Source organism: Chelon labrosus, assembly GCF_963514085.1.
Source record: "Chelon labrosus genome assembly, chromosome: 8".
Lineage (NCBI taxonomy): Eukaryota > Metazoa > Chordata > Actinopteri > Mugiliformes > Mugilidae > Chelon > Chelon labrosus.
In genome coordinates, this window is record NC_140358.1 from 30,489,494 (window position 1) to 30,513,772 (window position 24,279).

The 24,279-nt window shown below is 50.1% G+C and overlaps 3 protein-coding genes across 6 annotated transcripts in view; 1 reads left to right on the top strand and 2 right to left on the bottom strand.

Annotated features, from left to right (window-relative positions):
* Positions 1-4,368, bottom strand: part of nipsnap3a (nipsnap homolog 3A (C. elegans)) — a 9,359-nt gene extending 4,991 nt beyond the window's left edge. The window contains exons 1-2 of the mRNA XM_084550511.1: positions 4,191-4,368; positions 551-758 (exon numbers count right to left, since the gene is read on the bottom strand). Of these exons, the coding sequence (XP_084406637.1) occupies positions 551-758; positions 4,191-4,253 (271 nt within the window). The 5' untranslated portion in view covers positions 4,254-4,368. The remainder of the gene's footprint in view (positions 1-550; positions 759-4,190) is intronic.
* Positions 4,369-4,543: 175 nt separating this feature from the next.
* noa1 (nitric oxide associated 1) lies at positions 4,544-9,424 on the top strand. Its single transcript, XM_084550510.1, has 9 exons — positions 4,544-4,869; positions 6,368-7,348; positions 7,614-7,778; positions 7,855-7,962; positions 8,124-8,221; positions 8,307-8,438; positions 8,597-8,713; positions 8,804-8,921; positions 8,991-9,424. Exons 1-9 carry the CDS (start codon positions 4,680-4,682, stop codon positions 9,209-9,211), a joined length of 2,130 nt encoding a protein of 709 aa, XP_084406636.1. The 5' UTR covers positions 4,544-4,679; the 3' UTR covers positions 9,212-9,424.
* A 1,427-nt stretch (positions 9,425-10,851) lies between these two features.
* Positions 10,852-24,200, bottom strand: rest (RE1-silencing transcription factor). Of its 4 annotated transcripts, XR_014699186.1 has the most exons (8): positions 23,686-24,200; positions 22,303-22,578; positions 21,636-22,190; positions 16,253-16,413; positions 16,070-16,153; positions 12,248-14,693; positions 12,144-12,161; positions 10,852-11,263 (listed from the first exon to the last, which is right to left on the bottom strand). XR_014699186.1 is itself a non-coding variant. In XM_084549654.1 (6 exons), the coding sequence occupies exons 2-6, from the start codon at positions 22,554-22,556 to the stop codon at positions 13,042-13,044; spliced, it is 2,706 nt and encodes a 901-aa protein (XP_084405780.1). In that variant the 5' UTR covers positions 22,557-22,578; positions 23,686-24,200; the 3' UTR covers positions 10,852-13,041. The 4 variants fall into 4 exon arrangements, 1 of the variants encoding a protein (XP_084405780.1); XR_014699185.1 differs by having other exon boundaries at positions 10,852-12,605; positions 12,711-14,693; XR_014699187.1 differs by having other exon boundaries at positions 10,852-12,161.
* Between the last annotated feature and the right edge of the window lie 79 nt (positions 24,201-24,279).

Here is a 24,279-nt window from a genome sequence, read left to right on the forward strand (position 1 = left end):
AGGACGAGGAGGAGGACGAGGAGGAGGAAGAGAAGGAGGACGAGGAGGAGGAAGAGAAGGAGGCGGAGAAAGAGGAAGAGAAGGAGGAAGAGGACGAGGAGGAGGAAGAGAAGGAGGAAGAGAAGGAGGAAGAGGAGGAGGAAGAGAAGGAGGAAGAGAAGGAGGAAGAGAAGGAGGAAGAGGAGGAGGACGAGGAGGCGGAGGAGGAGGAAGAGAAGGAGGAAGAGGAGGAGGAAGAGAAGGAGGAAGAGAAGGAGGAAGAGGAGGAGGAGGAGGAGGATGAGGAGGAGGAAGAGAAGGAGGAAGAGAAGGAGGAAGAGGAGGAGGAAGAGAAGGAGGAAGAGAAGGAGGACGAGGAGGCGGAGGAGGAGGAAGAGAAGGAGGAAGAGGAGGAGGAAGAGGAGGAGGAAGAGAAGGAGGAAGAGAAGGAGGAAGAGGAGGAGGACGAGGAGGAGGAGGAGGAGGAAGAGAAGGAGGAAGAGGAGGAGGAGGGGTCAGTTACAGTTTTAAATACCCATGAAGAAGAAGTAGCAGCAGAAGAAGAACTCACCGTACTTCCATATATGGAAGACCTGGTTCAGGCCTCCGTACTCGACGCTCCAGTAGCCAATCAGCTCGGAGTGCGCCGTGCGCAGGTGGATCTTCTCATTGGTCAGCTTGAGGAAGGAGGCGTTCAGTTCGGGCCGGATGCGATACGTACGGAACTCATAGAAGGAGCTGTGTTTCTGCTGGGGGCCCGTAGAGAGACGCACGCCAGGCTGCAGAGAGGAGGGAGCACAGCAGAGGGCTCACTCTGACTGCAAAACACAGGACCAACAGCTGGGACAACACAAAGGCCTGGGGGGTCAGGGTCTGGTGGGTCCGGAGGGTCAGGGGCCTGGGGGGTCAGGGTCTGGTGGGTCTGGAGGGTCTGGGGCCTGGGGGGTCAGGGGCCTGGGGGGTCAGGGTCTGGTGGGTCTGGAGGGTCAGGGGCCTGGGGGGTCAGGGTCTGGTGGGTCTGGAGGGTCTGGGGCCTGGGGGGTCAGGGGCCTGGGGGGTCAGGGTCTGGTGGGTCTGGAGGGTCTGGGGCGTCAGGGACCAGGGGCCTCATGTACAAAGACCTGTGTGGATTTCCTTCTAAAACGTGGCCCACGCTCAGATCCAGAAGAACATTTCCTTTGTTCTCACTGGAGTGGAGACAGACGTGTCCTCTTTGACAGCTGTCCTCCTCTGGAGTGGAGACAGACGTGTCCTCTTTGACAGCTGTCCTCCTCTGGAGTGGAGACAGACACGTCCTCTTTGACAGCTGTCCTCCACTGGAGACAGACGTGTCCTCTTTGACAGCTGTCCTCCACTGGAGTGGAGACAGACATGTCCTCTTTGACAGCTGTCCTCTTTGACAGCTGTCCTCCACTGGAGTGGAGACAGACACGTCCTCTTTGACAGCTGTCCTCCACAGGAGTGGAGACAGACGTGTCCTCTTTGACAGCTGTCCTCCTCTGGAGTGGAGACAGACGTGTCCTCTTTGACAGCTGTCCTCCACTGGAGTGGAGACAGACGTGTCCTCTTTGACAGCTGTCCTCCTCTGGAGTGGAGACAGACGTGTCCTCTTTGACAGCTGTCCTCCACAGGAGACAGACGTGTCCTCTTTGACAGCTGTCCTCCACTGGAGACAGACATGTCCTCTTTGACAGCTGTCCTCCACTGGAGTGGAGACAGACGTGTCCTCTTTGACAGCTGTCCTCCACAGGAGTGGAGACAGACGTGTCCTCTTTGACAGCTGTCCTCCACAGGAGTGGAGACAGACATGTCCTCTTTGACAGCTGTCCTCCACTGGAGACAGACATGTCCTCTTTGACAGCTGTCCTCCACTGGAGTGGAGACAGACGTGTCCTCTTTGACAGCTGTCCTCCACTGGAGACAGACATGTCCTCTTTGACAGCTGTCCTCCTCTGGAGTGGAGACAGACGTGTCCTCTTTGACAGCTGTCCTCCACTGGAGTGGAGACAGACGTGTCCTCTTTGACAGCTGTCCTCCTCTGGAGTGGAGACAGACGTGTCCTCTTTGACAGCTGTCCTCCACTGGAGACAGACATGTCCTCTTTGACAGCTGTCCTCCACAGGAGTGGAGACAGACGTGTCCTCTTTGACAGCTGTCCTCCACTGGAGACAGACATGTCCTCTTTGACAGCTGTCCTCCACTGGAGTGGAGACAGACGTGTCCTCTTTGACAGCTGTCCTCCACTGGAGACAGACATGTCCTCTTTGACAGCTGTCCTCCTCTGGAGTGGAGACAGACATGTCCTCTTTGACAGCTGTCCTCCTCTGGAGTGGAGACAGACGTGTCCTCTTTGACAGCTGTCCTCCACAGGAGTGGAGACAGACGTGTCCTCTTTGACAGCTGTCCTCCACAGGAGTGGAGACAGACGTGTCCTCTTTGACAGCTGTCCTCCACTGGAGACAGACATGTCCTCTTTGACAGCTGTCCTCCACTGGAGTGGAGACAGACGTGTCCTCTTTGACAGCTGTCCTCCACAGGAGTGGAGACAGACGTGTCCTCTTTGACAGCTGTCCTCCACTGGAGACAGACATGTCCTCTTTGACAGCTGTCCTCCTCTGGAGTGGAGACAGACGTGTCCTCTTTGACAGCTGTCCTCCTCTGGAGTGGAGACAGACGTGTCCTCTCTGACAGCTGTCCTCCAGTGGAGACAGACGTGTCCTCTTTGACAGCTGTCCTCCACTGGAGACAGACGTGTCCTCTCTGACAGCTGTCCTCCAGTGGAGACAGACGTGTCCTCTTTGACAGCTGTCCTCCACGTCCCACCATGCTGGTTAATGAAGCATCTGATCTGATCATTGATGAATGGACATGTCTCATCATGTGATGGTTCTTTTAGATCAGTGTGTGTCCCGTCCATAGCTCTGATTACATTCAGAGAACTGTCTCGGAGACTAAGTGTCTCCAGAGGACCAACATCTGTAGAAGCCAGACATGACGTTGGTGAAGGAACGGACAAGTTCACGGACATTTACCTCTGATGCACCTGAACTTTACCTGAGCGAGTACGTAGGAACGTTTCAGTGTGTAACCTTCGTACATGAGGCCCTGGTGTCCTGTGGTAAAGTCAGTCAAATGTTTGTGCTGCCTCCTGCTGGACCCCAGAAACACTACAACGAGACACACACCATGAACCCTGAGTGTGTGTGTGTGTAGTAGTGTGTAGCTGTGTGTATGTAGTAGTGTGTGTGTGTGTGTGTGTGTGTGTGTGTAGTAGTGTGTGTGTGTGTGTGTGTGTTTGTAGTAGTGTGTAGCTGTGTGTATGTAGTAGTGTGTGTGTGTGTGTGTGTGTGTGTGTGTAGTAGTAGTAGTGTGTGTATGTAGTAGTGTGTGTGTGTGTGTGTGTGTGTGTGTGTGTGTGTGTGTATGTAGTAGTGTGTGTGTGTGTGTGTGTGTGTGTGTGTGTGTAGTAGTGTGTAGCTGTGTGTATGTAGTAGTGTGTGTGTGTGTGTGTGTGTAGTAGTGTGTAGCTGTGTGTATGTAGTAGTGTGTGTGTGTGTGTGTGTGTGTGTGTGTGTGTAGCTGTGTGTATGTAGTAGTGTGTGTGTGTGTGTGTGTGTGTGTGTGTGTGTAGTAGTGTGTAGCTGTGTGTTTGTTGTAGTGTGTGTGTGTGTGTGTGTAGTAGTGTGTAGCTGTGTGTTTGTAGTAGTGTGTGTGTGTGTGTGTGTGTGTGTAGTAGTGTGTAGCTGTGTGTATGTAGTAGTGTGTGTGTGTGTGTGTGTGTGTGTGTGTGTGTGTGTGTGTAGTAGTGTGTAGCTGTGTGTATGTAGTAGTGTGTGTGTGTGTGTGTGTGTGTGAGGCGTTCAGGTGTTTCTCTGCTGGTTAATTTTAAACCTGAGTCCAGTCCAAAGATCAGACCAAACACACACACACACACACACACACACACACACACACTACTACAAACACACACTGATGATGATGATGGTGAAGATGAAGATGAAGGTCAGTGTGTAGAAATGTTCTGGTGTCAGTTTAAATCACGTTGAGTCTGAGTGCAGCAGAGTCCTGGTCTGGTCCTGGTCAGGTCCTGGTCTGGTCTGGTCTGGTCCTGGTCTGGTTGAAGTAAAGTTCTGGTGAGGGTGTGGTTGTAGTTGAACTTCTGGTCGAGCTTTGGTTCTGGTTCTGGTTCTGGTGTAGTTTCGTGGACTCACCTGAGCAGCAGCTACAGCAGGTGCGAGCAGCGTGGGTCTCAGAGAGCAGCAGAGTCTCAACATGTTGTCCCTGAAGAGACAGAAAGAGTCAAAGACAGGAGGAAGAAGACAGGAAGTCCCCAGAGATCCTTCGGAAACACGATGTCTCACTCCTCTTCACTCTCAACTCCAGCAAACTAAACGCACCAATCACAGCCGCGGAAATAAAAACAGGAACTTTGGTTCCAGAGATCCCAGCAGAGTGAGCCCTCCTGTCCCCAGAGAGGAGACGTGTCATTGGCTGATCATTGATTGACTGATTGATTGATCATCAGCCTGTGCTGAGCTCCTAAATGTGCGCGTGCGCAGTGTCCAGAGACAAGGTTTCACCGGAACATAAACAAACGACGGCGTGTTTACGTCACATCCGGTTAAGGAGTAGACCGCTGAGTCTCGTGCGGTCGGAGCCCGGTGAGCTCGGTGTGTTCAGGTGCACGTGGCGCCGTCAGCATGCTCAGGTTCGTCCAGGTGTGTGTCCGCCGCCAGCTGTGGAGGGGCGCTTGTTCTTCTGTCCGCCGTGTCCCCGCCGCGGCCGGAGCGGGCGGTGCCAGGACGCTGCGGGGACACGGCGTGACCCGAGACCAGAGCTGCACGGTAGACCCGGAAGTAGAGGAACCGTTCGTGTTCGTAGACCATACAGGTGAGAACTCCAGGTACCTGTCTGTTGGGGACGGGGACGGGGACGAGGGGGGGGGGGGCTGTACTCATGGCTGTGTACCTGAACCTTTTGTTTCTGAGGAACAGCGCCCTCTGGTGGCAGACCGGAAGTACAGCAGCAGTAAAACATCCATAAACAGATTTGTAGTTTCTCCTACTGGAGCTTCAGGACGCTGCTGCTGCTGTTTCCTCTGGTTCAGCAATGAAAGAAAATATTAAACCAACATATGAAGTCACGTGTTTATGCTGGATTCGATCCAAAGTCAGAGAAAAAGTGCAGATCTGTAGCAGCACAGCTTTACTTCACTCACAAATATAAATATTAAGAAAATAAATATTGTTTTCTGTGGTATTAGTGTCTGGGGAGACACAGTGGTGTGGTGGTTAGCACTGATGCCTCCCAGCCAGAAGGTTCTGGGTTCTAATCCAGGCCGACTGGTTCCTTTCTGTGTGTAGTCTGCATGTTCTCCCTGTGTCTGCGTGGGTTCTCTCCAGGTTCTCCAGCTTCCTCCCACCGTCCAAAGACATGCTGGTTAGGTTCATTGGTGATTCTAAATTGGCCGTAGGTGTGAGTGTCTCTCTGTGTTAGTCCTGTGATAGACTGGAGACCTGTCCAGGGTGGACCCCCCCTCTAGACCAGTGACAGCTGGGATAGACTGGAGACCTGTCCAGGGTGGACCCCCCCTCTAGACCAATGACAGCTGGGATAGACTGGAGACCTGTCCAGGGTGGACCCCCCCTCTAGACCAATGACAGCTGGGATAGACTGGAGACCTGTCCAGGGTGGACCCCCCCTCTAGACCAATGACAGCTGGGATAGACTGGAGACCTGTCCAGGGTGGACCCCCCCTCTAGACCAATGACAGCTGGGATAGACTGGAGACCTGTCCAGGGTGGACCCCCCCTCTAGACCAATGACAGCTGGGATAGGCTGGAGACCTGTCCAGGGTGGACCCCCCCTCTAGACCAATGACAGCTGGGATAGGCTCCAGACCCCCATGACCCTTCTCAGGACAAGAGGTTACACAAGATGAATGAATGAATGAATCATGAAGTCTGATCTGATAGAAGTGTCGTTAGTTGCGTTGTAAAAATACTTTTCTGATGGACTAGTTCCCGGCTGTAGAGGAGTCACAGGATGCAGGTGAACGTGGTCTGAATAAGGTGGGATACTCTGGTCATCCAGTACGTTTTGTTTTTATAAGCACGTAGGGAATGTTCACATCACATGACCTCTGCACCTTCACAGTGGCGCTGGCCTCCACCTGATCATCCAGTGAAGCCCAGAGGCTGATCTGTTGGTCCTGCTCTGGGTGGAGGCTCCACAGGAGTTGGTTCCGCCGGATGTTTAGTTGTTCCACTGTAGCTTAACTGTGTCCCTGGTTCCAAAATACCACCTCCACCTACACTACCCACTGTACCCAGGTACTCCAGGTGTTTTCATGTGAATCATAAGTTGTTGTTCTTGTCTCTTGGTTCAGATCCAGAGGAGGACCCCCATCAGGAGGAGAGAGACATCCTTTGTCCCCTGAGCGTGTCCTCTGTAGTTGCAGAGCCTCTCAGTCATGGTCCTGGTCCTGGTCCTGGTCCTGGGTCTCTGGCTGAGGCTCAGGCTCAGAAGCAGCTGAGGTCTCTGGAGCGTCAGCTGCAGGTGTTGCAGGACTGGAGGCCCCAGGAGGACTCATTGATCCAGTTCCGTGACATGGACTTCCCCCTGGACGAGAGCATCGTGGCTGCTCAGAAGAAGAAGAAGAAGAAGAAGAAGAAGGTAGAAGGTGAACATAAGGTCTACGGAACACCAGATGTGGACGAGCCCGTTAGTGACACTTGCTGCTCGGGCTGCGGTGCCATGCTACACTGCACCTCCACTGCTGTCCCCGGATACCTTCCCAGCGAGAAGTACAAGGTTCTGCTGCAGCAGGGTCGTCTGGGAGATGCCACCTGCCAGCGCTGCCACCTGCTGACCCACCACCACAAGGCCCTGAACCTGCAGCTACCCAAGGACCAGTACCGGGATGTGGTGCGACAGATCCAGCCCCAGAGGGCCCTGGTGCTGCTCATCGTCGACCTGCTGGACCTGCCCGAGTCCATCATCCCCGACCTGCCGGAGCTGGTGGGAACCAACAAACACATCGTCGTCCTCGGCAACAAGGTAGACCTGCTGCCAAGAGACGCGCCCAACTACCTGCAGAGAATCAAGCGGCAGCTCTCTCAGTACTGTCGGGACGCCGGCTTCGGCGCCCAGGTGACTGACATCCACCTGGTCAGCGCCAAGACTGGGTATGGCATCGAGGACCTGATCTCCAGCCTGCAGAGGTCCTGGAGGTACAGCGGAGACGTGTACCTGGTGGGCAGCGCCAACGCCGGCAAGTCCACACTCTTCAACACGCTGCTGGAGTCCGACTACTGCAAGTCCAGAGCCTCGGACCTCATCCACAAGGCCACCATCTCACCATGGCCCGGTCAGAACCAGACTCCATTAAACTGTTTCCTGTCACTCTCCCAGGGCATGATGGGAGATGGTTTAACAGCCAGGCTGCTAGTCTTATATCTGTAGTATAACCTGTGTGACATCATCAGTCACCTGAGCATTAGCTCCGCCCCTCTTAGTTTGAGGGTCTGAGGCTCAGAACGTTTGATCCTGATTTATATTCAGTCATCTTGATCAATGAATTCCTTCTAATCACTGATTGGTTTGGTGCTGTCTTCCTGTCGTGGTGTGTTCAGGGACCACTCTGAACCTGCTCAAGTTCCCCATCACCAACCCGACTCCGTCCCGGATGTTCAGACGCCAGGAGCGACTGAAGGAGGCGGCGCAGCAGACGGAGGATGAGCTGCCGCCGGACGAGCTCAAAAGGCTGCAGCACTTCAGCCGCCACGGATACCTAGTGGGTAAGGGTTGCACTTCCTCTTTGATCACATGATCACCTGACCCCCCCCCCCCCCATTCACCTGATCACCTGTCCAGGTCGTGTGGGCAGGACGTTCCGGTCTGGTGGAACCAGACGTAGTGAGATCCAGTTCGACCCGGACAGTCTGGCGTTTGGAGAACTGGAAGACGGACAGATGACGGCAGGTAAGTTGAGCTCTGATTGGATCACAGAGCTGTGATGTCATCAGCAGGAGACGGATCAATTAGACATTGCATTGATTTATCAGATGTGGAGTTTATTATTCAGTGACGACTGAACGGAGGAGGATGTAAACATGTGGACTGATTGACTGATGTGACCTTAGACCTCCCAGCTGACAGGTCGATTGATGAGCTGAGCTTCAACGAGCTGAAGAATGCTCATTGGTTGTACGACACTCCAGGAATCATGAAGGAGCAGGACGTGAGTCTCCTCCTCATCATTATCGTCACCTGTTTACCTGTCTCCATGGAGACGGGATTCTGACCTGTTCTGACCCGTCCCACAGATCCTCAACCTGCTGACCCAACAGGAAGTGATGTCAGTGGTTCCCACTCAGGCCGTGGTGCCGCGGACCGTGGTGCTGAAACCTGGAATGTGTCTGTTCGTAGGAGCGCTGGCACGGATCGACTTCCTGCAGGTTAGAACCAGTAGCACGGATCGGTGTTGCCATGGTAACCTGTCATGTTGGCATGGTGTGAATGAATGACCGTGTTAGCATCCCACTGAAGGTGTTGATCAATCTGTACTGATCAGCTGATATTTATTTATTTATTGATCAGCTGTGTTGGTCTACAGGGGGGCAGGTCCTGCTGGTTCTCAGTCATCGCCTCCAGTCGAGTCCCAGTTCACGTCACCAGCGTCGAGAAGGCTGACGGCATTTATGAGAAACATGCTGGACACGTCCTGCTGGGGGTGAGTCACCTGATGTCACCTGCTGACACAGAGGTCACCTGCTGACACAGAGGTCACCTGACCACTGACTGACTGTGGTGATGTGTTCAGGTGCCTGCAGGAGGGTCGGAGCGGATGAAGGAGTTCCCGGCGCTGGTTCCTCAGGAGTTCCGGCTGGAGGGTGGAGGCTACCTGGAGGCTGCAGCGGATGTCAAACTGTCATCTGCAGGTGAGGACACGTTACCTGAGATGGGAGGACATGGCTTTCTCTGTCTCTGAACACTGTCTCTGTTTTCAGGCTGGGTGGCGGTCACTGCTGCCAAAGGAGATGAGCTGCTGTTGAAGGTCCACAGTCCGCCAGGGGCAGGGGTCAGTGTGAGGACGCCTCCTCTGCTTCCTCACGTCGTCTCTCTGAAAGGAGAACGCATCAGGAGGTCGGCCGCCTACAAACCCATGAAGACACTTTGTCTGCAGGACGGAGGACAGAGGCTGCAGCTCAAGAAGAAGAAGAAGAAGTGAGACTGATCAGTGGAGGTTTCCATGGAGATAGTGTGTGTGATCTCAACGTGGCGATTTGTTTTGGATTGATTAATAATGTTTGTTGAGGAAACATCCCATAATAAACCTCAGAGAATGGCTAACATCTACGAGAAGATTAGAATCTAGAGGCAGTGAAACGACATGAAGCCACGAGGCTGGAGGAGGAAATAAAAAAAAATATCTGAAAACTGACGTCACGTCCATATCTCATCTTACCTGTCCACCTTTAACTTCCTGTGTTCACACCTGGACTTTAAGATGGACCCTTGTGATCTAATTATGAGGTCTGATGGCAATGAACCAAACTGGTTGATTCCAGGGAGACGGAGCAAACTTCAGGAGAACGTCTACGTTTATATATATTCACAGAACTGCTTCGAAGGCTTCATAACAACGACTCAAAACCTTTTCAGTCCTGAAATGATGATGAGTGTGAAGATAAATGAGAGCTGGGAGCAAGCGTTCTAAAAGTGATGAGGAACACTGATCTGGTCTCTAGAGTCCAGGTTAAACAGGTCCAGGTGTGAACACTGATCTGGTCTCTAGAGTCCTGGTTAAACAGGTCCAGGTGTGAACACTGATCTGGTCTCTAGAGTCCAGGTTAAACAGGTCCAGGTGTGAACACTGATCTGGTCTCCAGAGTCCTGGTTAAACAGGTCCAGGTGTGAACACTGATCTGGTGTCAGTCCACATGTGGAGTTTAACTCATTCATTCAACCACTATTAGAAATGATCACATGAATCAGTGATGTCTGTTGTAGAGGATGAAGCTTCCAGGGTTCAGGTCTAATCTGAGACAGATGTACGTTTATCCTGCTGTTCTCTTCTCTCTTTCTTCTGTCTGTACCCGGCTGGCCTTAGGCAGATGGGTCCCTCCATATGAGCTGGGTTCTGCTCGAGGTTTCTTCCTGTTAAAAGGGAGTTTTTCCTGCCACCGTTGCCTTCAGGCTGCTCTGGGGGTTTCAGGCCGGGTTTTTGTAAAGCGTCTTGAGACGATTTGTATTGTTATTGACGCTATATAAATAAAATTGAATTGAATTGAATTGAATTGAGTCTTTGTCTCTAGAATAAATCAGATCTTATCATGTGAGAGTCTTTCCATCTTGTTCCAACATCTGGATCATGTCTCCAAGTCAACCAGCAGCTGTTGATGGTTCTGATCCAGCGGTAGGTAGAGATCCATTAGAGACAGCAGCTGTGACCACATGATGGCGCTGCTGATTTACAGACACACAAACTGAGATCAGATCTGGAGTCACATTTAAACTGTTTAAGGACGAAAATGTACAGATTCATAGAATTTAAAGCCATAAAGATTGTGTGTAATGAGGATTTGATATTTATTATTTATTATATGTGAAGAACTGAACCTGATGATCTAACTTTTAAACACTTTAAATCACTATTAATATAAAAATAACTTTCATCAGAACCAGAGACAACAATCAGTAAAAGTTACTTAACTGTTTATTTATAAATAATCTACTTATTCATTTATTCTCGTCTGGTTCTGCTTTGATAGTTTTACATTCATTTAAAATAATTATAGATTATATTGATCTAAATGTCTTTCTACGTTTCTTATGAATAAAAAGTCAAAGAAATTAATCAGAGAGCTCTTCATGTTTGAATGACTTTATTTAAAAAGAAACAGTGAAACAGAGTGAAGCAGACGAAAAGAACAGCGCCCTCTACCTGTAGACGACCCTCTACCTGCAGACGGACCAACTACGACCCCTCTACCTGCAGACGACCCCTCTACCTGCAGGCGACCCTCTACCTGTAGACGGACCAACTACGACCCCTCTACCTGTAGACGACCCTCTACCTGCAGACGGACCAACTACGACCCCTCTACCTGCAGACGACCCCTCTACCTGCAGGCGACCCCTCTACCTGCAGGCGACCCTCTACCTGTAGACGGACCAACTACGACCCCTCTACCTGCAGACGACCCCTCTACCTGCAGACGGACCAACTACGACCCCTCTACCTGCAGACGACCCCTCTACCTGCAGGCGACCCCTCTACCTGCAGGCGACCCTCTACCTGTAGACGGACCAACTACGACCCCTCTACCTGCAGACGGACCAACTACGACCCCTCTACCTGCAGACGACCCCTCTACCTGCAGGCGACCCTCTACCTGTAGACGGACCAACTACGACCCCTCTACCTGTAGACGACCCCTCTACCTGCAGGCGACCCTCTACCTGTAGACGGACCAACTACGACCCCTCTACCTGTAGACGGACCAACTACGACCCCTCTACCTGTAGACGGACCAACTACGACCCCTCTACCTGCAGGCGACCCTCTACCTGTGGACGGACCAACTACGAAACCTCTACCTGTAGACGACCCTCTACCTGTAGACGGACCAACTACGACCCCTCTACATGTAGACGGACCAACTACGACCCCTCTACCTGTAGACGGACCAACTACGACCCCTCTACCTGCAGACGGACCAACTACGACCCCTCTACCTGCAGACGGACCAACTACGACCCCTCTACCTGCAGACGACCCCTCTACCTGCAGACGGACCAACTACGACCCCTCTACCTGCAGACGGACCAACTACGACCCCTCTACCTGTAGACGACCCTCTACCTGCAGACGGACCAACTACGACCCCTCTACCTGCAGACGGACCAACTACGACCCCTCTACCTGCAGACGACCCCTCTACCTGCAGACGGACCAACTACGACCCCTCTACCTGCAGACGGACCAACTACGACCCCTCTACCTGTAGACGACCCTCTACCTGCAGACGGACCAACTACGACCCCTCTACCTGCAGACGGACCAACTACGACCCCTCTACCTGCAGACGGACCAACTACGACCCCTCTACCTGTAGACGACCCTCTACCTGCAGACGGACCAACTACGACCCCTCTACCTGCAGACGACCCTCTACCTGCAGACGGACCAACTACGACCCCTCTACCTGCAGACGATCCTCTACCTGCAGGCGACCCCTCTACCTGCAGGCGGACCCTCTACCTGTAGACGGACCCTCTACCTGTAGACGGACCCTCTACCTGTAGACGGACCCTCTACCTGCAGACCACCCCTCTACCTGCAGGCGACCCTCTACCTGCAGGCGACCCCTCTACCTGCAGACCACCCCTCTACCTGTAGACCACCCCTCTACCTGCAGGCGACCCTCTACCTGCAGGCGGTGAGCCGCCATCTTTTCTTCTTCTCTGGCTGAATTAGTGTTGTTACAACAGAGGCGATGAGACGCTGAACATAATCTGGTTCAATTTTATTTACAGACACAAATTGATCATCTATCGACAGGTCAGTCAGCGTCAGGGGTCAGGGTGGTTACCATGGTGACCGAGCCAGTCAGAGTTACCTTGTGACCAACAACATAAAAGACAAACAGCTGATTGTCAAAGCCACTAAGACAGAAACTGATCATAATCAATAACAATACTAATCAATACTAATCAATACTAACCAATAGAGAAGCAGCAGTCTGTGACAGTATAAAATGAGACCATGCAGGTTAACTGATATAGTTCAGGTGTGTTTACAGACGGGTCCGAGCCGAGCTGAGCAGGGCTGAGCCGGGCCGGGCTGAGCTGGGCCGGGCCGAGGCGGGCCCAGGACTCCAGAACCAGGTGAGTGTTGAGGTTTAAACCGTTGAATATGTGGTGGTGGAGGCCATTAAAGGGAAAGTGACAGCGTGCAACAACAACAGAAGAAGAAGATTCTACGATATTGGACCCAAGCGTTCATGTGACCGTGGTGAGGTGTATCTACAGATGTGTTGTCATGGAAGCGTCTGCTCACTGTGGCGCCGTGGCGGCCGTGTCCATATAGTAGACGTTGACCAGGTGGCGGTTCAAGTGGCGCCGGTACTCCATCTCCAGGGGGAATGTGCGGTCGCAGAAGATGCACATGTGGCTCTTCAGCTCCGTCGGTGTTGGGATCTCGTCGGTCGGCGTCTCCGGGTCGTTGGCCGACTTACCCGAGCCAGCGCCATTGAGGCCCGAGTCGTCGCTGCCCTCGGAGGCGCTGTCGCTGATGTCACTTCCCCCCTCATGGCTGCTGTGGATGCCCTCGTCGTCCTCTGGGTCGGCCGCTTTGCTTCGCTGGGCAGGAAGCAGCAAAGGAGATGTGGGTTTGAGGAAGGTCGGTGTGGGACAGTCCTCTCCTGAGGCCTCAGGTTCTGGTTCTGTTGGACTCGTCTCTTCTGTGGATGGCTTCGTCTGTGAAGGACTCTCTTCTGCCAGGTTGGTGCTGGATGCTTGAGTTGTGTCCATGTGAGGAGAAGGTTCTGGCGTCTCTGTGGTGTTCTGTGAGGTCACCTCATCTGTCTGTTTCTTGTTGGACTTCCTGGTCTTGTTCTGTTTCCCAGGTGCCGCCCGATTGGGTTTCTCTGCTGCTGGACCAGAGTTCTTTGACTTGTTGGCATCAGCAACTTTCAGGCGCCGGGTCTTGGACGGAGTCTCAGACTTGTTGGAAAGATCCAGAGCCTCCACCGCTTTCCTCTTCGCTGCCTTGACCACCTTCTCCTTCTGGCTTCTCTCCAGACCGTCTGGTTTTTCTGGAGCTTCTTCCAAGGTTTCGGTACTTTTCTCTGACCTCTTTGATCCGGACTTCCTGGGCTTGCTGAGGTTCTTGCTGAGGTTCTTCTGATGTTCTTTCTCCCTTGGTTCCTCTTTGTCATCTTTCTGTCTGGCTGGTCTTACTTCCTCTGGACTCTGTTCAGGTTTCTCTGCCTCTCTTTGGACTTTCTGCGGTTTGGGTTCTTCTGCTTGGTTCTGGATGGCTACTTTCTTGGTTCTTCTCTTGACAGAAGCGGTGTCTTTGACAGGAGGACTCTCTGCAAGACTCTCGTTGACCTTCTCCACCTTCTTCTGCCTCGTCTGGACCTTTTTCTCTGGCTCCACTTTGTCCTTAGTCTTTGGAATTTTCTCAGAAGTGACGGTTGATCTCTTCTGTGGTTTGTCAGGCGTCTGGGTCTGGACCGGTTGGGCTGTACTGGGCCTGCCGTTCTTTCTCATTGACAGATTGATGGGGCTGGAGTCCTCGTCCCCCTCATCCCCCTCGTCCGCGTCCTCCTCGATGCTGGACGAACTGTCAAACTTGTTTGCTGTGGAGGTTTCCTCTGGGCCGTCAGAGCCAGGTTTCTTGAGGCGCAGCTTGACCCGGGACACATCTAGGGGCACATTGCAGCCCGAGTGCCTGGACTTGATGTGGTACTGCAGGTTGCACTTCTTGGAGGCGGCATACTTGCAGAGTGGACAGAGGAACTGTCGAGGGTTGAGGTGCAGCTCCACGTGTTTCTTGAAGTTGCTGCGGTCAGCCGTCTTGTATTCGCAGTAGGGGCAGGACAAAGGCTTAGGCCCGTTGTGGACCTGCCGGGCGTGACGGGTCACCTCGTGCTGGTTGGCTGCCAGGTAGGTACAGCTCTCACACTTAAAAGGACGCTCACCTGCACAGAGAGAACAGGTGATGTTAGACTTGTGGACAGATGGGGTCGTAAAAATTCATGCAGGAGTTTATGGGATCACAGCAGATACACCTGAAGGTCTGTTTACACCTGGCTCCAAGATTAATCCGATTACACCTGACCTCACACCTGACAGGAAGGAGAAGTGTGCGCTGTTAGTGAGAGAGACTTTATAGCTTGTTCTAAACCATGGATCAGCTGTAGACGGTGATCCATGGTTCTGTCCTGTTTGTCCTACTGGCCACACGATGGGGTTCGTTATTAACATCTCGACAAACTGAGATCAGATCTGGAGATGAATTTAAACAACCAGGTGTGAACAGGTCTCAGGTGTTTTCAGACTCATCTGCTTCAATGTGAAGAGAGACAACAACAACAACAACAGCAGCAGGAGGTTCAGCTGTTGGTTACCGTGTTCATCCATCGACGGCTTCAGTGAGAGCAGCACAAACAGAAATGATCAGAGTGAGTCAGACAATCTAAAGAATAACACTGATTCCTGACACCTGCCCCACTGCTCCATCTGAGCAGCCTGCTGCTGGCTAACATGGCTAACTTGGCTAACACGGCTAACACAGCTAACACGGCTAATACGGCTAACACGGCTAACACGGCTAACACAGCTAATACGGCTAACACGGCTAACACGGCTAACACAACTAACACGGCTAACACAACTAACACGGCTAACACAGCTAACATTGCCAACACGGCTAACACAGCTAACATTGCTAACACAACTAATACAGCTAACACGGCTAACACAGCTAACACGGCTAACACGGCTAATACGGCTAATACGGCTAACACAGCTAACACGGCTAACACAGCTAACACGGCTAACAGGGCTAACAGGGCTAACACAACTAATACGGCTAACACAACTAACACGGCTAATACGGCTAACACGGCTAACGCGGCTAACACAACTAACACGGCTAACACAGCTAACATTGCCAACACGGCTAACACAGCTAACATTGCTAACACAACTAATACAGCTAACACGGCTAAAACAGCTAACACAACTAACACGGCTAACGCGGCTAACACAACTAACACGGCTAACACAACTAACACGGCTAACACAGCTAATACAGCTAACACTGCTAACACTGCTAACACAGCTAACACAACTAATACAGCTAACACTGCTAACACAACTAATACAGCTAACACTGCTAACACTGCTAACACAACTAATACGGCTAACACTGCTAACACAGCTAACACTGCTAACACAACTAATACAGCTAACACTGCTAACACAACTAATACAGCTAACACTGCTAACACGGCTAACACAGCTAACACAGGTAACACAGGTAACACAACTCTAAGTCCAGCTGGACACTGACCTGAGTGAGTCCTCATGTGACGGGTCAGGTGAGTCTTCTGGGAGCTGGAGTAGTCACAGTAGAGACATTGGAAGGGACGGACACCTGTCCAACAGAGACAGTTCATCTTTAGACAGGTAGAGACTGATCAGGACAGGGGACAGAGACAATGATAGAGACAATGAGGACACCTGTGTGTCTCACCTGTGTGCGTCCTGATGTGCTGGATGTAGTTGCTCTTGCGGTCAGAGAAGTAGGAACACTGGCTGCAGGTGTGCAGTTTACTGGGGAAGTGGTTCCTCAGGTGTTTCCTCCAGTGATACTGACTCACTGTGGTGTAGGGACACAGCGTGCACTTGAACACCCTGTAGACAGGAAGCAGACCAAGAGCTCATTAATATTAATTAAGACAGGAAGCAGACCAAGAGCTCATTAACATTAATTAAGACAGGAAGCAGACCAAGATCTCATTAATATTAATTAAGACAGGAAGCAGACCAAGAGCTCATTAATATTAATTAAGACAGGAAGCAGACCAAAAGCTCATTAATATTAATAAAGACAGGAAGCAGACCAAGATCTCATTAATCTATCTAATAAAGACAGGAAGCAGACCAAGATCTCATTAATATTAATTTAGACAGGAAGCAGACCAAGAGCTCATTAATATTAATTAAGACAGGAAGCAGACCAAGAGCTCATTAATATTAATTAAGACAGGAAGCAGACCAAAAGCTCATTAATATTAATAAAGACAGGAAGCAGACCAAGATCTCATTAATCTATCTAATAAAGACAGGAAGCAGACCAAGAGCTCATTAATATTAATAAAGACAGGAAGCAGACCAAGAGCTCATTAATATTAATAAAGACAGGAAGCAGACCAAGAGCTCATTAATATTAATTAAGACAGGAAGCAGACCAAAAGCTCATTAATATTAATTTAGACAGGAAGCAGACCAAGAGCTCATTAATATTAATTAAGACAGGAAGCAGACCAAAAGCTCATTAATATTAATAAAGACAGGAAGCAGACCAAGAGCTCATTAATCTATCTAATAAAGACAGGAAGCAGACCAAGAGCTCATTAATATTAATAAAGACAGGAAGCAGACCAAGAGCTCATTAATATTAATAAAGACAGGAAGCAGACCAAGAGCTCATTAATATTAATTTAGACAGGAAGCAGACCAAGAGCTCATTAATATTAATTAAGACAGGAAGCAGACCAAGAGCTCATTAACATTAATTAAGACAGGAAGCAGACCAAGAGCTCATTAATATTAATTAAGACAGGAAGGAGACCAAAAGCTCATTAATATTAATAAAGACAGGAAGCAGACCAAGATCTCATTAATATTAATTAAGACAGGAAGCAGACCAAGAGCTCATTAATATTAATTAAGACAGGAAGCAGACCAAAAGCTCATTAATATTAATAAAGACAGGAAGCAGACCAAGATCTCATTAATCTATCTAATAAAGACAGGAAGCAGACCAAGAGCTCATTAATATTAATTAAGACAGGAAGCAGACCAAGAGCTCATTAATATTAATTAAGACAGGAAGCAGACCAAAAGCTCATTAACATTAATTAAGACAGGAAGCAGACCAAGAGCTCATTAACATTAATTTAGACAGGAAGCAGACCAAGAGCTCATTAATATTAATTTAGACAGGAAGCAGACCAAGAGCTCATTAACATTAATTAAGACAGGAAGCGGACCAAGAGCTCATTGATATTAATAAAGACAGGAAGCAGACCAAGATCTCATTAATATTAATAAAGACAGGAAGCAGACCAAGAGCTCATTGATATTAATAAAGACAGGAAGCAGACCAAGAGCTCATTAATATTAATTTAGACAGGAAGCAGACCAAGAGCTCATTAATATTAATTAAGACAGGAAGCAGACCAAGAGCTCATTGATATTAATAAAGACAGGAAGCAGACCAAGAGCTCATTGATATTAATTAAGACAGGAAGCAGACCAAAAGCTCATTGATATTAATAAAGACAGGAAGCAGACCAAGAGCTCATTGATATTAATAAAGACAGGAAGCAGACCAAGAGCTCATTAATATTAATAAAGACAGGAAGCAGACCAAAAGCTCATTGATATTAATAAAGACAGGAAGCAGACCAAGAGCTCATTAATATTAATAAAGACAGGAAGCAGACCAAAAGCTCATTAATATTAATAAAGACAGGAAGCAGACCAAGAGCTCATTAATATTAATAAAGACAGGAAGCAGACCAAAAGCTCATTAATATTAATAAAGACAGGAAGCAGACCAAGAGCTCATTGATATTAATTAAGACAGGAAGCAGACCAAGATCTCATTAACCTATCTAATAAAGACAGGAAGCAGACCAAGAGCTCATTAATATTAATAAAGACAGGAAGCAGACCAAGAGCTCATTAACCTATCTAATAAAGACAGGAAGCAGACCAAGAGCTCATTAATATTAATAAAGACAGGAAGCAGACCAAGAGCTCATTAATATTAATAAAGACAGGAAGCAGACCAAAAGCTCATTAATATTAATAAAGACAGGAAGCAGACCAAGAGCTCATTGATATTAATAAAGACAGGAAGCAGACCAAGATCTCATTAATATTAATTAAGACAGGAAGCAGACCAAAAGCTCATTGATATTAATAAAGACAGGAAGCAGACCAAGAGCTCATTGATATTAATAAAGACAGGAAGCAGACCAAGAGCTCATTAATATTAATAAAGACAGGAAGCAGACCAAAAGCTCATTGATATTAATAAAGACAGGAAGCAGACCAAGAGCTCATTAATATTAATAAAGACAGGAAGCAGACCAAAAGCTCATTAATATTAATAAAGACAGGAAGCAGACCAAGAGCTCATTAATATTAATAAAGACAGGAAGCAGACCAAAAGCTCATTAATATTAATAAAGACAGGAAGCAGACCAAGAGCTCATTGATATTAATTAAGACAGGAAGCAGACCAAGATCTCATTAACCTATCTAATAAAGACAGGAAGCAGACCAAGAGCTCATTAATATTAATAAAGACAGGAAGCAGACCAAGATCTCATTAACCTATCTAATAAAGACAGGAAGCAGACCAAGAGCTCATTAATATTAATAAAGACAGGAAGCAGACCAAGAGCTCATTAATATTAATAAAGACAGGAAGCAGACCAAAAGCTCATTAATATTAATAAAGACAGGAAGCAGACCAAGAGCTCATTGATATTAATAAAGACAGGAAGCAGACCAAGATCTCATTAATATTAATTAAGACAGGAAGCAGACCAAGAGCTCATTAATCTATCTAATAAAGACAGGAAGCAGACCAAGAGCTCATTAATATTAATAAAGACAGGAAGCAGACCAAGAGCTCATCTCATTGTCACTCTTCTTCTCTGAGTTCAGGTTAAGTGGAATCAGACTAAGTAAGGACCTCCAGACGTCCGTCTCCCAGCAACACATTTCAGCTCCTTCTGGGGGACCCAGACAGGATATATAATCCCTCTACCGAGTTCCCTCTACTGAGCCCCCCAGGATGTCCGAGCTCCTCCCCCCCCTCTAGGACCGAGCCCAGCCACCCTCTGGAGGAACCTCATTTCAGCCTCTTGTAACTGTGATGCCATCCTTTTGGTTCATGACCATAGATGAGGGTTGGAACAAAGATTGACTGGTAAATTGAAAATCTGTCCATTTTACCATCACTCACCAACAGCACCCCGAGAAACTTGCACTCACTCACTTGGGGCAGGAACTCACCACCAACCCGGAGGAAACAATCCTGGACACCTCAAGCTGAGTCCCGTCTGGCCTCCCTGTAACTGTGAGTCCCGCCTGGCCTCCCTGTAACTGTGAGTCCCGTCTGGCCTCCCTGTAACTGTGAGTCCCGCCTGGCCTCCCTGTAACTGTGAGTCCCGCCTGGCCTCCCTGTAACTATGAGTCCCGCCTGGCCTCCTGTAACTATGAGTCCCGTCTGGCCTCCTGTAACTGTGAGTCCCGACTGGCCTCCCTGTAACTGTGAGTCCCGTCTGGCCTCCTGTAACTGAGAGTCCCGTCTGGCCTCTCTGTAACTGTGAGTCCCGTCTGGCCTCCTGTAACTGAGAGTCCCGTCTGGCCTCCCTGTAACTGAGAGTCCCGTCTGGCCTCCTGTAACTGAGAGTCCCGTCTGGCCTCTCTGTAACCGTGAGTCCCGCCTGGCCTCCTGTAACTGAGAGTCCCGTCTGGCCTCCTGTAACTGAGAGTCCCGCCTGGCCTCCTGTAACTATGAGTCCCGTCTGGCCTCCCTGTAACTATGAGTCCCGCCTGGCCTCCCTGTAACTATGAGTCCCGCCTGGCCTCCCTGTAACTGAGAGTCCCGCCTGGCCTCCCTGTAACTGTGAGTCCCGCCTGGCCTCCCTGTAACTGTGAGTCCCGTCTGGCCTCCCTGTAACTGTGAGTCCCGCCTGGCCTCCCTGTAACTGAGAGTCCCGCCTGGCCTCCTGTAACTGTGAGTCCCGCCTGGCCTCCTGTAACTGTGAGTCCCGTCTGGCCTCCTGTAACTGTGAGTCCCGCCTGGCCTCCTGTAACTGAGAGTCCCGTCTGGCCTCCTGTAACTGTGAGTCCCGTCTGGCCTCCCTGTAACTGAGAGTCCCGTCTGGCCTCCCTGTAACTGTGAGTCCCGTCTGGCCTCCTGTAACTGTGAGTCCCGTCTGGCCTCCTGTAACTGAGACTCCCGTCTGGCCTCCTGTAACTGAGAGTCCCGTCTGGCCTCCCTGTGACTGAGAGTCCCGTCTGGCCTCCCTGTAACTGTGAGTCCCGTCTGGCCTCCTGTAACTGAGAGTCCCGTCTGGCCTCCTGTAACTGTGAGTCCTGCCTGGCCTCCTGTAACTGTGAGTCCCCTGGGCCAACCAGGCCCTAAAGGACTTGTGCTTCAGTTTGACATCTTCCCTCATCACCAGCGGGTTTGAAGGTTGCTGCAGCGGCAGGCACAGATCCCACCAACTTCTTTTGCAATGGCCCACTTGGATTCCATGTCCCCAGGATGCTTGAGAAGCTCTTCCAGAGGTGGGAGTTGAAGATTCCCCAACAGGGGCCTCCACCAGTCATTCCCAGTTCACCCTCAATATGTGTTTGGGTTTACCAGATCTGACCACCAGCCTCTATCGTCGATCTTTGGCCTAAGGTGCTGTGGTACCAAGTCCACTTATGAGTTACCTATGGTGTTTGTTATGGACAGTCCATGACCAGCACAGAACACCACTCAGGTTCAGATCAGGCAGTCCGTTCCTCCACATGAAGAACTGTGGGGTCCCCAGATGGAGCCCCTTCCAGGACCACCCCCAGGGCCTCCAAGAAGGCCGGACACTCCAAACTGCTGTTCGGTGTTTATGCACAGACAACAGTCAGCGACTTGTAATCACATGGAGGCGCCCGATTGTAGAGTTGTGAGTATCCCCACGCCCCCCCCCCCGGCACCTCCCACCCAGGGCAGCTCCAGAAACGTAAAGGTTACAGCCAAGTGAAGGAAGATGCTCATTAATTAGATGCAGCTTTTACCTGTGAGACAGGTGAGACAGATGAGACAGGTGTGGCCCAGTTACCTGTGGTCCTCGCCCTCCTTGCTGTGGTGCTTTAGGTGAGCGATGTAGTGGTCGTAGCGGTTGGTGTTGTAGCCGCAGCGCTCACACCTGATCAGCCCTTTGACGTCACCTGCGGCCGCCTCTCCGCCGCTGTCCGGCTCTGCCCCTAGTGGCGTCAGGGCATCAGGAGTCTCCGCCTCCTTGGCCCTGGTCTTGCTGCGGCCCTCCACCCTGTTCACCACCATCATCTTGCTGACGCTGTGTGTGCTGAGGTGCTGGACGAACTCCTCCTCGTTCTGAGCCTGAAAGTGACACGGCTTACAGTGGAACGGCTTCTTCTTCTTGGCGCCGTCCGCCGCTGCTGCAGGGGCGTCTTTGCGTTGCCTCTGCTGAGGCGTCTTTTCGGTGGGGGGGGGGCCCGGCTGAGGCCGGCGCCGCAGGTCTTCTGCTTTCTCTCTCTCATCGCTCTCCCCCGCCTTGTTTCCCACCGCCATGTCTGGCCCCATGCTGGGGCCCGGAGACTCGGGGTACTCGATGATGCAGACCTCTCTGTGGTTCTGGTTGTCGTAGCTGTACCTGTTGGACACACAGGTGAGTCACTGCCATCAGCTCTTTACTTAAAACACAGTTAGGACCAAGAAGCTCCAGGTGTAAAACCAACAAACTAAATCCTAAACCATCTCCTGACCTGATGATGCTCTCGTCCTCGCTGTCCGAGTAGCTGCTTCCCACCGTCTTCAGCTCCATCATCTCCTTCTCATCGGCCACGCTGCCGTCAGCGCCGCCGCTCTCCGCCGCCGTCACCGCCGCCACGTTGGCCAGCATCACCAGCTGAGGGGGGGGTAGCGTACTCCTGGACACGTCGCTGAGACTCTGTCCATCCTCCATCATGGAAACGCCCACAGGAAACATCTCCACCGAGAACAAGGTCTGAGCAGCCATGATGACTTCAGAGCTGATCAGTCTGAGGATCAATGACAAAATAAATACACATCATCAAAACTAAGATGGGCTGAACCAATCAATAACTGAGTCAGCGACCCCTGGAGTCTGTGAACATTTCAAGAAGAACCTGATCAATCAACCAATCAATCAATCAACCAACCAATCAATCAATTCACCAATCAATTCGCCAATCAATTCGCCAATCATCAATCAACCAATCATCAATCAACCATCAACCAATCAACCAGCCAATCAATTCATCAATCAATCAATCAATCAATCACGTGCTGGTCTTTACAGTGAAAACTAACTGATTATCGAAGTGATCGATGAGGAGCTTCCTCCTGAACTCTCTCAATAAAACGGCCTCAACGACTGTCGGCCATTTTGAAACAGCACCACCGCTGTGTCGACAGCGACACCCGTTCAGAAGTCCACCTGGAAGACTCCAACTTTAACTCAAACTCTAACTCCACACGGAATGAACCTCACAGCAGCTCCCGTCTGATGACAGGATGAAAGGTTCATGGCATCAGAAGGAAACGGAGGTTTAAAGAAGTCAGATGTTAATTTAGTTCAACTGGAACCGGGAGGAAAGAAAACTTTAACCTCAACATGTGTTCAAACTACATCTGGAGAGACGGATTAAAAAAGTTAATAAGCAGCGTTAATGGATTCCGTTAAAACAACGTGTTAGTGCGAATGAAGTTTTAAATGAAAGACTTTATGTTTAAGTTTTAACCTAAACACTGTGTGTCTCGGTTAAAGGTCGTGCTGGACTCAGTCTGATTTTCAGCGACCATTTTCCGACAAACTCCGTCAACTTTGCGGAAGTCGAATCAAAGAGCGACATTTTGGTGTTGGAGGCTGGAGTCTGAGTAAAGTGTCTCTGCGGGTTTTCTGGAGGCGTTGGCCGGTGAGGCTGGAGTTGTCGGCGGCCTCAGAGCTCCGTGGAGCGGGCAGAGAGTCGGAGTGTTAGCCATGGTCCTGATCAGCCCCGGACAGCGCCTTCTTCTCCGCCTCACCGCCTCCATTTTACAACCGATCAACTTTCTGCCGCTGCGCTGCGACTAAAACTCGCTCAACTCGGCGTGAAACAGCTGAAAACATCCGCTCACTCACTCACCGAGTCCCCGGCTACAACTTCACTGAGATCCGCAACTCTTTCTTCCAGATTTAAACTTTTTCCTTCGACGAACGGACAACACACAAAAGTCCACAGAAGTTTCCGCACATTCCTCCACAGCGACGCACGGCAGTGACGTCAGCACGTCGCCTTCTGAGCTGGAGGAACCAGAGACACATGTACATGTACTGGTCAAATAAAGTCCTCTAGCTTTGATTACAGCTCATTCTCTGTATCAGTGTTTCATTAATCTTCTCTCATGTCACCAGATTTATTTCCGTCCAGTGTTTCATTCATGTTTCACTAAGATCTTGTGTTGATGATAGAGAGTCTGACTAAAGTCTTCTCCAGCGCTATGGAAGAACGGTGACTTTAAAAGTTGGCATCCAAAAAAAAACAAAACCAGTTCTGAAAAATCAAACATTGGCCTTGAAACATTTGTACTGAAAACAGTTGTATTGGCACTGAAACAAGAAACTAATTAAAATAATTAAAATCTAAAAATCTTATTATTTTATTTTTTGTATTTTTCAATGACAATCTTCAGATTTTATTCTTCATGTCAGTTTTTTTTCGTTGTCACTGATTTTCAGT

Excerpts from the sequence above, each read along its gene's own strand:
- noa1 (XM_084550510.1), top strand. The coding sequence starts at position 4,680 with ATGCTCAGGTTCGTCCAGGTGTGTGTCCGCCGCCAGCTGTGGAGGGGC. Across the intron at positions 4,870-6,367 it reads CGTGTTCGTAGACCATACAG|ATCCAGAGGAGGACCCCCAT; the intron begins GTGAGAACTCCA and ends CTCTTGGTTCAG. Across the intron at positions 8,222-8,306 it reads GAATCATGAAGGAGCAGGAC|ATCCTCAACCTGCTGACCCA; the intron begins GTGAGTCTCCTC and ends CCCGTCCCACAG.
- rest (XM_084549654.1), bottom strand. The coding sequence starts at position 22,556 with ATGGCTGCTCAGACCTTGTTCTCGGTGGAGATGTTTCCTGTGGGCGTT. Across the intron at positions 16,414-21,635 it reads AAGGAGGGCGAGGACCACAG|GGTGTTCAAGTGCACGCTGT; the intron begins GTAACTGGGCCA and ends TCCTGTCTACAG. Across the intron at positions 14,694-16,069 it reads TCACATGAGGACTCACTCAG|GTGAGCGTCCTTTTAAGTGT; the intron begins GTCAGTGTCCAG and ends CTCTCTGTGCAG.